Here is an 11,839-nt window from a genome sequence, read left to right on the forward strand (position 1 = left end):
AAACATTGGTTTAAAACAGGTGAAGTAGCTTGAGGAAACGACTTCACTATTCAGTCTTGACCTTGATTTTATGCAGGCTGAGAACCACAGACTTGGCAGAAAAGTTAGTGGTAATTAATGGAATTATGTCATCGTAACTGAGCAACTAAATGAAGCACACGAGGCTAAAAAAGCAACAAGTAAAGCAACAAGAAGTAGATTCTTTATTTCGGCAAATAAAAACGTACTGTTTCAGTAATTGTTGGATGGGAGACTGAAATCAATCACAATGTCTTTGATTATAGTTCCTCCATTGGGTCAATTAATGTAAAGCAAGGTTAGTGTCTCTGAGTCAAACATATGTTACACACAGCATCAACACAAACACACAGTGGCTCATTTTACACACAGACAACAGGCCCCGTTCCCCTCAGAGCTGAAACAAGGGGGGGGGGGGGGGGGGGACTGGAGTAAAATCCTCCTAATATTGCACAAAATGGCAAAAATTGTTTATAAAATTGGCCAAAGTGAGGATAAGCTGTGAGTTGACTCTATAAAAATGTATTCAAAACAAATAGTTGTTCACCTTTTTTTCTTCTTTTTTTAAATAATGAAGCACTTGTGACGTTTCACACGTACAAAACCTTGTAAACACACTTCACAGGAGGATGGGAGCGCAGAGACGGCTCTCTGGCCTTACAGATGCACTGATGCATGATGGGACGCGACGGCAGCCTGTACAGCAAAGAGGTGGAGGACAGACCACACGCACAGAAGACAGGAAGTTGTAAATTCACCTCTGGAGCTCCTCAGCGGCAGGATTTGATCTTTCTCGAGTCAATGTTACAGGGAAATATCTATTTGAAGCGTGTCTATAGTGCGCGAGGCCTCTTGGGGGTGATCTGTTTGCTCGCTTGCTCCTCTTCCTGGAGGGTGGAACGGAACGACTTGACTTTATCTGAAAGGAGAGAGAACCATGTCACAGGTAAGGGTCACCAGTGGTGGAATGTAACTACGTTTACTGCTGAAGTCACGCTGGGCTGGTCTCTGCAGGGCTCTGAGCTGAAGGAGGTTCTGGTGAACCTGCGTGATGACGTCATCAAGAAGAACCATGTAGACCATCAGACCATCTTCTCTGTGATGGTCTCGTTTACTGAGGCAGGTCTTTATGAAGTTACACTGGTTCGTAACCAGTTCAAAGTCCCTCACAGTGACTTTAAGTACAGTGTAAATGTTACGAGGTGCGACCCGGTGCGCTTGATGTCTGGAAGAGGGAATCGACATTTACCGACCGGGCGAATGGTCTTTACCTCTCAGCTCGGTGAGAATGTCGATCTTCTGGTCCAGGATTTGTTCTAGTTGGGTGGCGAATGACTCCACGTCGTAGTCCACCTCCTCCGTCATTTCCAACAGCACCTTCTCGTCCTCCAGCCAGCGGATGGACTCCTGTGAGGACAGTTTGAAGACTTTTGTTGTTCTGTACTGTAGCGTTGGCATTTTCATTTTACACACTTTGTTATTCACAATACCTGGAAAACGGCCCTGTGGTCCTCCAGAACCTGCTCCTCCATCTCCACCAGCTGGGAGACGGCTTCATGGAAGGTGAAGAGCTGCGGGGAAACCTCCTCCTCCTGCAGCGAACACCACGGATAATCAATCAGTTCATCCATCAGTTCACTCTGAAAATGTCCCATCGAGGACATCCTCAAATATCTTGAATCCACGAAAACGGAGGGAGTTCAGGGATTATGGAGATAGTTGACATTCTAAATGTGATCGTTGAAAACAAATCCTTTCACTACTCCAGTAAACCATTAAATCATTAACATCTTTGGTCCTGTGTAGATATGTGATAGGTGCTGCTTCACCTCCACCCTTTAAAGAGTTTTTCATTACTGAGGTAGATCTGGACCTCAGTGATTGGCTGATTGCGAGCGTCTTCTTCCCTCTTTACAGAACCCAGAACCTTTCACTTTAAGGGCCGGTCCACAGGTGAGTGTAGAGCAGAACTTACGTTCTGTTCACACAGCAGCTTCAGGTCGTCTCTCTGCGGAGAACTCCCGACCCCCCACTGGGCCTCCAGCACCTCCAGCTGGTTGGCGTGCCCCCCCTGCAGGATGTCCATCTCTGCCTCGGGGTCCACTGTGAGTCCCTTCACCCTTAAAACAACAACAGGACTATTGCAGCTACTGCTGAGGTGTGTTGCGTAGCTGGGGGGGGGATGCATGCCGTGTGCACACATGTTGCGGGGGGGGGGGGCTGCATGCCGTGTGCACACATGTTGCGGGGGGGGGGGGGGGGGGGGGGGAATGCTCTACACGTGCCACAAGAGGACATCACACAGACTGACTGACTGCATGCAGGTGGAGGAGAAATAAAGCCTGGAAAAATAAAAGCAGTTCAACATTAATACAAAACGTTGATGCAAAATGAACAAAAAAAAGGGATTAATGATGATTAATTGTCCTCTATATTAAACTGAATACCAAGTTACACTTTTAAAAGGGTAAAGCCCAGAAACAGACCCCCCCGTTAGGACAAAAACTAGGTCAAACTGGAGGAAATGATGCATGCTGGGAGCATGTTGATGTTGTGTTTGGATGCAGCTCAGAGGAGGAGCTCTGATGGAGTGGATGCAGTCGTTGTTGGGTCCTCTCATTGGTTTATTGACCAGAAGGACGTGTGAGTGTGAGCCTGGGACTGACAGGTATGTCTACAGCTCTAAGTGACTGGGGGGTTACTATTCAACCAAAAGGCCACGTGGCGGAGACTTGCTTGTGACGTGGTGTAAATGGATCATACTCGTAAGAAGGAGAGAGCTCGGAGCGACTCCCCCCACCGCCGCTCTGGGAGAACGGAATGTCGGAAGGACTTATCCCAAACTCCTTCACTCTGGAAACAGGAGACGATGGCGTCAGGGTGTTTAGTGGAGCTCAAAATCAGGTGAAGGAAAGCAGGTGTTTTACCTGTTGGCGTATCTCAGCGTGTTCAAAGTGTTCTCACACGACGCCATCCCAGGAGAGATGGTTGCAATCTGCACAGGGGAACAGTGAGAGACGCGTTCATGTTTTCAATAGAACATCCGCCTGCACCCAGGTCCACGCGGCTCTGCTCCGGTCTCACCATGCAGGTTCTGGAGTTTTCTCCTATGAAGGAGTCACGCAGCACTTGGGTCAACTTGCTGGCTCTGAACGGAGTGTGAGGTTTGTTCAGGCCCAGCGCTCGGATGCACTCCTGCAGAGAGACAGACACCACGAGGGGTTGTGTTGAGGAACAACTCGTAAAGAACCACATTATTATCAGAATCATTATTTGACAAACTGAGTGAAATAGTTTTTTTTTATCATAGTAAATTAATTTATTACATTCAGAGCCTTCTGAGTACACAGACTCCTCAAAATGCACCTTTTCAGATTTTTGATAAATTACTTTAATCTGTGGTAGAGCAGACTGTGGCGGGTCAAAGGCCCAGAACCCCCCTGCTGAAGAGCCCCCCAGTCCCACCACTATGGGGCGCCGTTTGTAAAATGTTTTTCTAAAATCCTGCCCAGTTTTCGTACATTTAGCGTTATCATATGAATAAAAACGCAGGACAATATTCACGTCACTTTTTCAAACATTTAGAGACAAAATCATGTAAATACATGCAACAACTTTTCCAAGTACAATGTTTGTCAGTAACACAAAGTTGTTAAATAATAAATGTTAAATGTAAATGTAAATTTAGATTTAAAATTTAGATTTAGATTTAACATTTAGATTGAGATTTAACATTTATATATAACTTTTAACATTTATATATAACATTTACATTAACATTCAACATTTATTATCTACCTTCAGCGCCAGCAGGCTCTTGTTGATCTCGGCTCCTTCCAGGCGGGTCTGGCGGTCGGCGCTCGACGTGTCCGCCCCTCTCTCGTTCCCCGCCAGGTCGATGAGGGAGAACTTCCCGTGCATCTTCCCCCGCCGGCGGAGAATGATCTGGAAGACGGCGTGGCTCCGAGAGGAGTGAGCGTTGGCCGAGGTCTGACCGGAGGTCCTGGAGGAGACACGAGGCTCATCACGCAGGAACCGGAACCCACTAATGTTCCGTCTTTCGAGTCAAACCACGGCGTCCTAACCTGCAGCTGTTTCCCACTTCGATGAGCTTGAGGACGTCCTCTGTGCACTTGACCTCCTTCTCCTGCAGCCCCACCACCTGCACCTGCTGCTTCCCGTCCTCCAGGACCCGTAACTTGGCTTTGCGGTTTAGTAGATCGAACACCTTGATGATAAAATAAGATTAGCCTTCGTTGATTCCCAGAGGGGAGCAGACAGGGACAGAATAAGTAAATAACTATTAATAGAAGCGAATAGGAACTACACACGATTAAGGCAAAATTACTACATATTTTTCCTGTGAAGCGGAAACTTTTGTAAAGCTTCACGTGTTACGTGATTACTTTATTTCTCTCTTGATTTATTCCCCCAGTAAACATTGTAAACACTATGGAGTCTATGGATCAAGCTCTAGTTTCAAGTCTTCAATGCAGCATGGTGTTCATTTAGTGAATGATGGTTCATTGGTGCGCTTAGGGGCGGGGCTACACAGTGATTGACAAGCATTTGGCTTCTCATGTAGAAACCTGTCAATCCAGACGAATATCCTGCATCTCCAATCACTCCTCTTCACTTATTAAATACTACTTTTCCTTCTGCTTGATGAACATTGTCTCATAACTTTTCCATTAAAGGGAGGCAACACAAACTCACTCCGCTCATCAAATGAATTCAACGCTGATCGGGTTCAAAAGACACTTGCCTTCCCGCTGTAAATCTCAAAAAATGTAGCAAAGATTTGAAGGTCCAACTTCTTGTAATTTGGCTTCTTTATCATGAGAAAAACATCTCTGGCTGCACAAGGAGAGAAAAACAAAGAGACTTGAATCGAGTCGGACGCAGTAACCAGCGACAGAGACGTCGTGGGAGAAACCGACCAGAGAGAGCGTAGATCCCCTTGGAGCAGTCCTGGTTCTTTCCTGAGAAGTCGCCCCCCATCGTCTGAAAGGGGACGTGTGGGTCAGAACATGAGCGCCGAAAAGCATTGAAACCACAAACTCCCATCGGGTCGACGCGCTCACGTGTGTTTTCCCGCTTCCTGTTTGCCCGTAAGCGAAGCAGGTCGCCATCCCGCGCTCGAAGATGGTCTCCACCAGCGGCTGAGCCGTGAACCTGGCGGAGGAAGAGCACAGCGTGTGGAGGAGAGCCGGGCTCTTCTGCTCCGTCTCTCTCCCTTCTAACGCAACACGTTACCTGTACACCATTTCATTGGTGGAGTTCTCATCGAAGGCGTAGTCGAATCTGAAGGTCTGGTTCTCCAGGTAGCGGGTCAGGTCCACCTTCTGCTTGGGCTCGTGGACCATCACCACGTCCTTACTGGGGATGGTGATCACGTCCAAGTCCTTGGTGGTCAGCTCTGCGGAGACATTGACGTTTGACGGCGGGACCAAAGGGGGGGGGGGGGGGGGCGTGCGGCCTGTAGAGCGGCGCTCACCTTTCTTATTGAGGGGCCGCGCGCGCACACACACACAAATCCTGTGCTCCTCGATCTGAAACGACATCACGTTTAGCAGCTCATCTCCTCGGTCAGAGAACGCGACTTCTCACACGTATGTTCTCGTTCCAGCTCCTCGTGCACGTGGGGGGGGGGGGGGGCGATGACTCACCAGATCGTTGCCGGTTAAGGGCCGGTAGTCCAGACTGGCTCTGAAGTCTCTGATCATACACATGATTTCATAGTTTGGTAGCTGGACGTCCACCTCCTGAAACGGAGCCGAAACGGCAAAGTATCGAATGAAACGCACCGTGTGTGTGTGTGTGTGTGTGTGTGTGTGTGTGTGTGCCCTCACCTGAGCCCTCTTCTCTCTGAGCTCTTGTTGCTGAAGTCGTCTCTTCTCTCGTTTCTCCTGCAGTTTCTCAACTTCCTTCACACAGTTGGATTTCTTCCGTGCTGGAAAAGACGAGCAAAAATAATCGCAGCTGACGAATGAGAATGAGAATGAGAAAGTGTGTCTTTGAGTGAAGCAGCTCGACGTGTAGGACGTCAGGCTGCAGGTACGTCCCGTGATACCAGAGGGAGGGTTTAATGTGAGCATGGAAATCACCACAGTTCGTCAAAAGTCCCGTTGAATATTGGATCCGTATTTCGCTCCCACAGTGGCGTGCATTCATTCCGACTCAGCAAAAAAAAAAAACGACCCTGAAAAGAGCCTTTGACGGCCCAGCAGCTGTGCGGCAGCGTGACCTCACCGGGTCGTGACCTCTGCGACAGACGATGACGCCACACCCCTAATGCGCCTCGTTCTTTCTCAGTGGAGCCGTGACTCGACGTTACCGTTCTGCTGCTGCAGCAGCGTCTGGTTGAGGGCGGACTGGGGGGTGATGGCCGGGGGGGGCGGCTCCGCGGCCTGGCTGTGCTGGCTGGGACGGGCGCGGGTCGTTCCCACTGCTGCAGCTGGGGGGGGGGGGGGGGGGCGGCCAATGAGGATCCTCCATTTATTGCGTGTTTTTGTTGTGTTGCTCGTGCAGGTGGATGAAAGCATCCTGTTAAATACCTCTGTTCTCTCGGGGAGGATTCTCAGCCTTCGAGGCGGCTGTGACCCGTTTGGTCTGAAAATAGAAACATGAAACATTGTTCAGGAGCCCGAGAGGTCAAAGAGGAGTTCAGCTGCAACCGCTGTAGATAACGTTAATAGTAATGTCTTATAGTAACTTATAGATTGACCCAGACCTCCACTCTGTGAAGTGATTTCAGTTATTCACAATCTAGTCAAACACGGCTCTCTTCTATGAACATGGAGGAGAGAAGATGCTGCCTGGAAACAGACCTTGGGGAGTTTGCTGGTTTTGGCGGCGTTCGAGGGCGGAAGAGGAGGTTCGGGACTCTGTGGTATCTCCTCATCAGGAGCAACATCTGGATTCATAGCAAAGACGCTCTCCAGATCGATCTGAGGCGGAAACAAAGAAACAAATGCAGAAATATCACCACTTTCTGTTTTGCAAGAGACCCGAGAACAGAGGAGGCCATGGCAGCGTGTCCAGATGTGATAACAGCAGGACGGAGAGGACGCCAGAGGATACAACTAGGAGACAGTTTGGTGGACTTAAGGACGCATGCTGACTCCCTGCAAAGGGAATGCTTTTCATGGAATATGGAAGGGTGCATTTTTGTGTCAGACAGGAAGTGACATCGTGTTTCACTCCTGATGAGCAGTGGTTTTATGCACATAGACACATCTGTACAATAATGAGTGTGTGGTTTTCTTCCCGTTGCTGGCGACTACCTGCGTGTATTTGGACGTATGTCTAATCCAAGCACGAGTGGGGAGGTGAAGCAGGAAGTGTCGTACCTCTTTCCCTTTGGTGTCTCCGTTCTCGATCCACTCCACCGTCACGCTGTCGTTGTCCTCGTGCAGGGACGTGACCATGGCCTGGTGTATCCGTCCTGCAGCGCGAGAGGACGTACAGGACCGTTGGGTTACAGGACATAGTAATATATACGTGTGTGTGTGTGTGGAGGCAGACATTAACACAGCCACCCCCCCCCCACCGAACACGTCTCCCCACCTCACGCAGGGAGAGAAGACCTGCTGCAGCTAATGGGTGTGGCTCGTGATGGAGGGAGAGGAGCACCAGGTAATAACCGGTGTACTAGAGCCGGTATGCAGGAGGGGGGGAGAGGGCCCCTGCATGCAGACATCCATCACCCCCCCCCCCCCCCCCCTCCATGCATAGGCCACCGGCGGATGATGCAGTGCCGGTAATAGCATGCATGTCTGCGGGAGGCGGTCAGGGCGTGATGAAGATGAGAGAGGCACCGCACGCGGGAGGAAGGGGGGGGATTTTTCTTCTTCTTCGTTTTTTTTTGTTTTTTTTTAGCGCCCGGGCGGCGGCACAGGTGGACGGACCCGCCCGTCCGGCGGTGCCCGCTCAACCGGGGGCCGGCGAGCCGGCGACAGTCCGCCGGACTGACGGGACACGTCACCGGGACGTTTACAATCCCGTGGTCCGTTGTCCCCCCGCGTCCCTCCGTCGGTGCTGCTGAACGGGGAGGCGATGCCGTAGCGGCGCGCTAGCTTAGCACAGACGGCGCCGACGTTAGCTTCTCTCCACCCGGACCCGCCGGATGGAGAGCGGGGTGCGGAGCTAAGCTACGTACCGTCGCTCCGTTTTATCTCCACGTAAATGCCCACGAAGATCTTCCCGAATATTCCGGCCATCTCTGCCGGCGGGTTGTGTGTGTGTGCGCGTGTGTGTGTGTGCGTGTGTGTGTGAGGGCAGTTTGCGTGCTGTCTTTAAGTTGTGCGCCGCTGCAGAAACGGAGGTCACTGTCAGTCAGTCATGGGGAGGAGAGAGGAGGAGAGGAGGAGAGGAGGAGATGAGGAGAGGGAGCCACCGCGCATGCGCATGTAGAAGGCCGTGAAGTGGATAAATATATAACCCTACACAGTGAGCAGTTGTTTCAACATCTATTCGTAGACGTTGAAAAGACGTCTATGTTTAGACCACATATCAACGTGATTTTTAATACGGTAAAATGTCGTCCTCTACTTTGTGCTATGGCATCATTTTATAGGTTTCAAAAGAAATGACGTCCACATTTGTGCGTTTACCACCGATATTAAAAATCACGCTGAAAACTGGTCTAAACTTACTGTCACAGTTGTCATGTCAACAGCCCTTAACAAGGACAACACATTTGATTAATTTGTATTTATTCATATGAATATAACACCAAACAACTTTCCTATACAAAAATAAAATACATTTTGTGAAAATAAACTATGAAATTGCAGCAACAACATGAACCAGTCAGTTTAGAATTTTTTAATTCAACTCCTACGACAGAAATTATTCAATTATTCAGAGTAGTACACCAGGTGTACAGCAGGAACACTGCAGGGACAAACTCCATCCACAAGAACCTGTGAGGAGGGAAGAACAAAGACTTTAGTGAAAGTTCAAAGTTTGTCATTTGGGTTTATGATGACAGTAATAAAAAAGAATGAAACTTTGTTTCATCGCATCAATGGTTCTTCAAACCTCAGCGGTATAAAACTTGAATTTGAACTATTAGATTAATCAATGACCCCTTTTTCTTCAACCATCTTTAACCTGACTGTACACACACTGTGGTGAGAAGAGGCAGCTCCAGCCAATGAGTTGTGACACCCTGCTGAACACCAGGTGGCAGTAGAGGAGAAGCCTGGCCACAGATGCCCCCCCCCTCCCCTCCCACGTGTACCAACCACCCATCAAATACATGACAAAAAACTGCCTCGACAACTTAGTCACACTCCTTCATTACCAGCAGGCCTTCTGGGCCCCGAGGGGTCGGTCATCCCGTCTCTCATGGGCGTTTCTGAAGCCCCCCCCAACCCCCAACCCCCCCCCCCCCCCCCCCCCCACCTCTCGTCAGACTTGAGAGGGCTTATTTCTCTTTGCTTTGGAATCTTTTGGATTAATGGAAACATTTCATAGTGCGTGTTTGGCCTCGCTGTGTGACTGAAGGGGGGGGGGGGGGGTGTAACCTGGAGAAAGTCATTTGATGAAAGTGTAACAATGAATTTCCTTTTGTGTGCAGTTTTTTCCTCTTTCAAAGGATTTCATTTAAGCAAACTGCTCATTCGAGGCTAATTTGTCTGGCAGGAGACTGACTCCAGATCAGCGACTCGCGTATTTCTGGGGATCAGTCGCATTATTTTACATACCAATATTCCATGTAGTGCAGATACTGCCAGGGTCTGTTTTTCCATCATGGTTAATTCATGATCCGCACACACACTGCATATGGAAATGAAAGGCTTTTCAGAAATCCCCCCCCCCCCCCTCTTCTTCCAGCGCTCTCTTTGGCTCTTTCCTTTAGTATGTTTGCGTGTCAGGTGATGCGTCTCACCTGTCGTTCAACATTCTGCTGCAGTTTCACTCAGACGTGTAACGGCATGAAGCCGCATTGACGGCTCTAACCGGCGGAAGGAGGGGTGTGTAAACACACACGCACGCACGCACGCACGCACACACACAGGCGTGTGCAGGTTGAGATCAGCGGAGCGTCGGTACGTTGTATGAATATCGGACTGATCTGGCGCGGCGGTGAACCCGGGTGACCTCAGCAGGGTGCCGCACCAGGTTTACACACGACAGACACGCATCATGCTCAGATGCTGAGTGGGGAGCCTTCACTGCACAACCGACGCTTCCACTTGTCACATCTGAAGCCCACTCGTGTTCTTGAATGAGAGCTTCGATGCGCGAGTTTAAACTCGCGCGTGAAGAAGCTTCCTGGAGTCAGCGCGCTTGACTCCAAAAACGACCCGCGCCGAGCAGATGTCATCCGCCGCTAATTAATAGTCACTGTCCAACCCGAAGCTCTGCAGTCCAAGGCCGAAAGGTCCGAGCGCTGCTCTGCGAGGACAAAGGGCGAGGGGGGGGGGCAGGGGTGTGTGTGTGGGGGGGGGGGGGGTTTAGGCAATCTAGTTACGCTCCATTTTACTGAATTCATTTCCACGGTGCGGCGTCCTCAGCGGGTAATGGTTTCTGGCAACGACGGGCCCTTAGTCCTGCTCAGCGGAGCTGCAACATCCCCCCAGGGGTCCATTGGCAGTCAGAGTTATCGTTTCTCTTCTCTTGAGGTCATTTCATGTTAAAAAAAAGAGAAAGTTATGCTGGTCGTTAACCTCACGCACCATTCTGTTAGGCATAAAACACGGCGGCTATGGAAGGGAGCTAAACAGTGTCCTTGTGTAATGGCGTAGGTCGACCCCATGTGAAATGAGATCATTTAGAATTCATACAAGGGACCAAGAAGCTGCAGAGCATTATAGTGATTGTCAAGAACTAGGCCAGAGACCTTTTTAATTGGAGGGGCACAGACGGGGGGGGGGGGGGGGGCAGTGTTTAAGGAGCGAGAGCCTTCTCCGGGGATACGGTGCTTTTACTTTGAAGTGCGGCACTAAGAATCGCCCCACAGCTTCTCTCATTCTTCACCTCAGAACTCTGACATGCACCCCGACCTGCTGAGAGTGTTCCTTGATTGACAGGTGAGAGCTACTCGTGACAACCACCGCGAAGCATTCACATCGTGTTTCCTCCGTGTACAGACAGTGACGGTGTAATGAGACACAAATATGTCAGAAGATGCAGGATTGTTAAGGTGTTTCAATGAGGCCGTTAAAGCCATTATCTCGCCATTCAGGACCCGTCACACGCGTCGCCAAGCGGGAAACAATCAACTTCCCCTCGCCGGCTGCCAGAGATTACATTTCTTTTGTCGATTTTTATTTGAAAACGTATGTTTCACACGGGGTGTGTGTGTGTGTGTGTGTGTGTGTGTGTGTGTGTGTGTGGCGTTCAGGGCTCCTGACAAACTGCTGCACACGAGAAGCGAGAGACGACGGATATTCACCGCTTAAAGACGCCTCGGCTTTTTCGTACTTTGCTATTCGAAATGTAGCTAGCATGCTAACATGTTCTATGCTAACATTTGCTCATTGGCCAACGAGTGATTCGGGTTCGTCCTCTGGGGACCGTGAATGCTTCAAAGCCTTTCTGCGTTGCTGCTGTGAAGTGAACTGCGTCTTCGTAGGGAGGCAGAGAGGTTTCCACTAGCGGTGTGATTTAAGCAGAATATGGTGTAAGTTTATTATTCATGCACAAAACAACCGGTTAACAAAAGACGAATGCTTCTGTGAGTCGGCACAGCGACAGAGCGGCTGGTGAGGAAACACTTGTTTATGAGATATGGATGCCGTGTTGGGCACAAGGTCACTGACCTGCCTGCATGTGAGAAGCCTCTGTGAAGCCTCTGTGGAGCCTCTGG

General features: G+C 49.8%; 1 protein-coding gene across 2 annotated transcripts; it reads right to left on the minus strand.

Moving 5' to 3' along the window:
* Positions 1 to 428: 428 nt before the first annotated feature.
* On the minus strand, positions 429 to 8,394 carry LOC119226373 (kinesin-like protein KIF2A). 2 transcript variants are annotated; one of them, XM_037484294.2, is made up of 21 exons: positions 8,180 to 8,394; positions 7,371 to 7,465; positions 6,849 to 6,968; positions 6,576 to 6,630; positions 6,356 to 6,475; positions 5,871 to 5,971; positions 5,688 to 5,783; positions 5,516 to 5,570; positions 5,275 to 5,437; positions 5,103 to 5,193; positions 4,959 to 5,022; positions 4,784 to 4,875; positions 4,104 to 4,246; positions 3,817 to 4,021; positions 3,103 to 3,213; positions 2,946 to 3,013; positions 2,782 to 2,871; positions 1,994 to 2,138; positions 1,509 to 1,610; positions 1,290 to 1,425; positions 429 to 937 (listed from the first exon to the last, which is right to left on the minus strand). In XM_037484294.2, exons 1-21 carry the CDS (start codon positions 8,238 to 8,240, stop codon positions 852 to 854), a joined length of 2,199 nt encoding a protein of 732 aa, XP_037340191.2. In that variant the 5' UTR covers positions 8,241 to 8,394; the 3' UTR covers positions 429 to 851. The 2 variants fall into 2 exon arrangements, with proteins under 2 accessions (XP_037340191.2, XP_037340190.2); XM_037484293.2 differs by having other exon boundaries at positions 2,755 to 2,871.
* Between the last annotated feature and the right edge of the window lie 3,445 nt (positions 8,395 to 11,839).

Source organism: Pungitius pungitius, chromosome 18 (genome assembly GCF_949316345.1).
Source record: "Pungitius pungitius chromosome 18, fPunPun2.1, whole genome shotgun sequence".
NCBI lineage: Eukaryota > Metazoa > Chordata > Actinopteri > Perciformes > Gasterosteidae > Pungitius > Pungitius pungitius.

What these genes read in the sequence shown, in the direction of transcription:
- LOC119226373 (XM_037484293.2), bottom strand. Translation starts at nt 8,240, where the DNA reads ATGGCCGGAATATTCGGGAAGATCTTCGTGGGCATTTACGTGGAGATA. An exon ending in ACCAATGAAATGGTGTACAG is followed by an intron (nt 5,194 to 5,274) that starts GTAACGTGTTGC and finishes TTCCTCCGCCAG; the next exon opens with GTTCACGGCTCAGCCGCTGG. An exon ending in AAAACTCCAGAACCTGCATG is followed by an intron (nt 3,014 to 3,102) that starts GTGAGACCGGAG and finishes TCCCCTGTGCAG; the next exon opens with ATTGCAACCATCTCTCCTGG.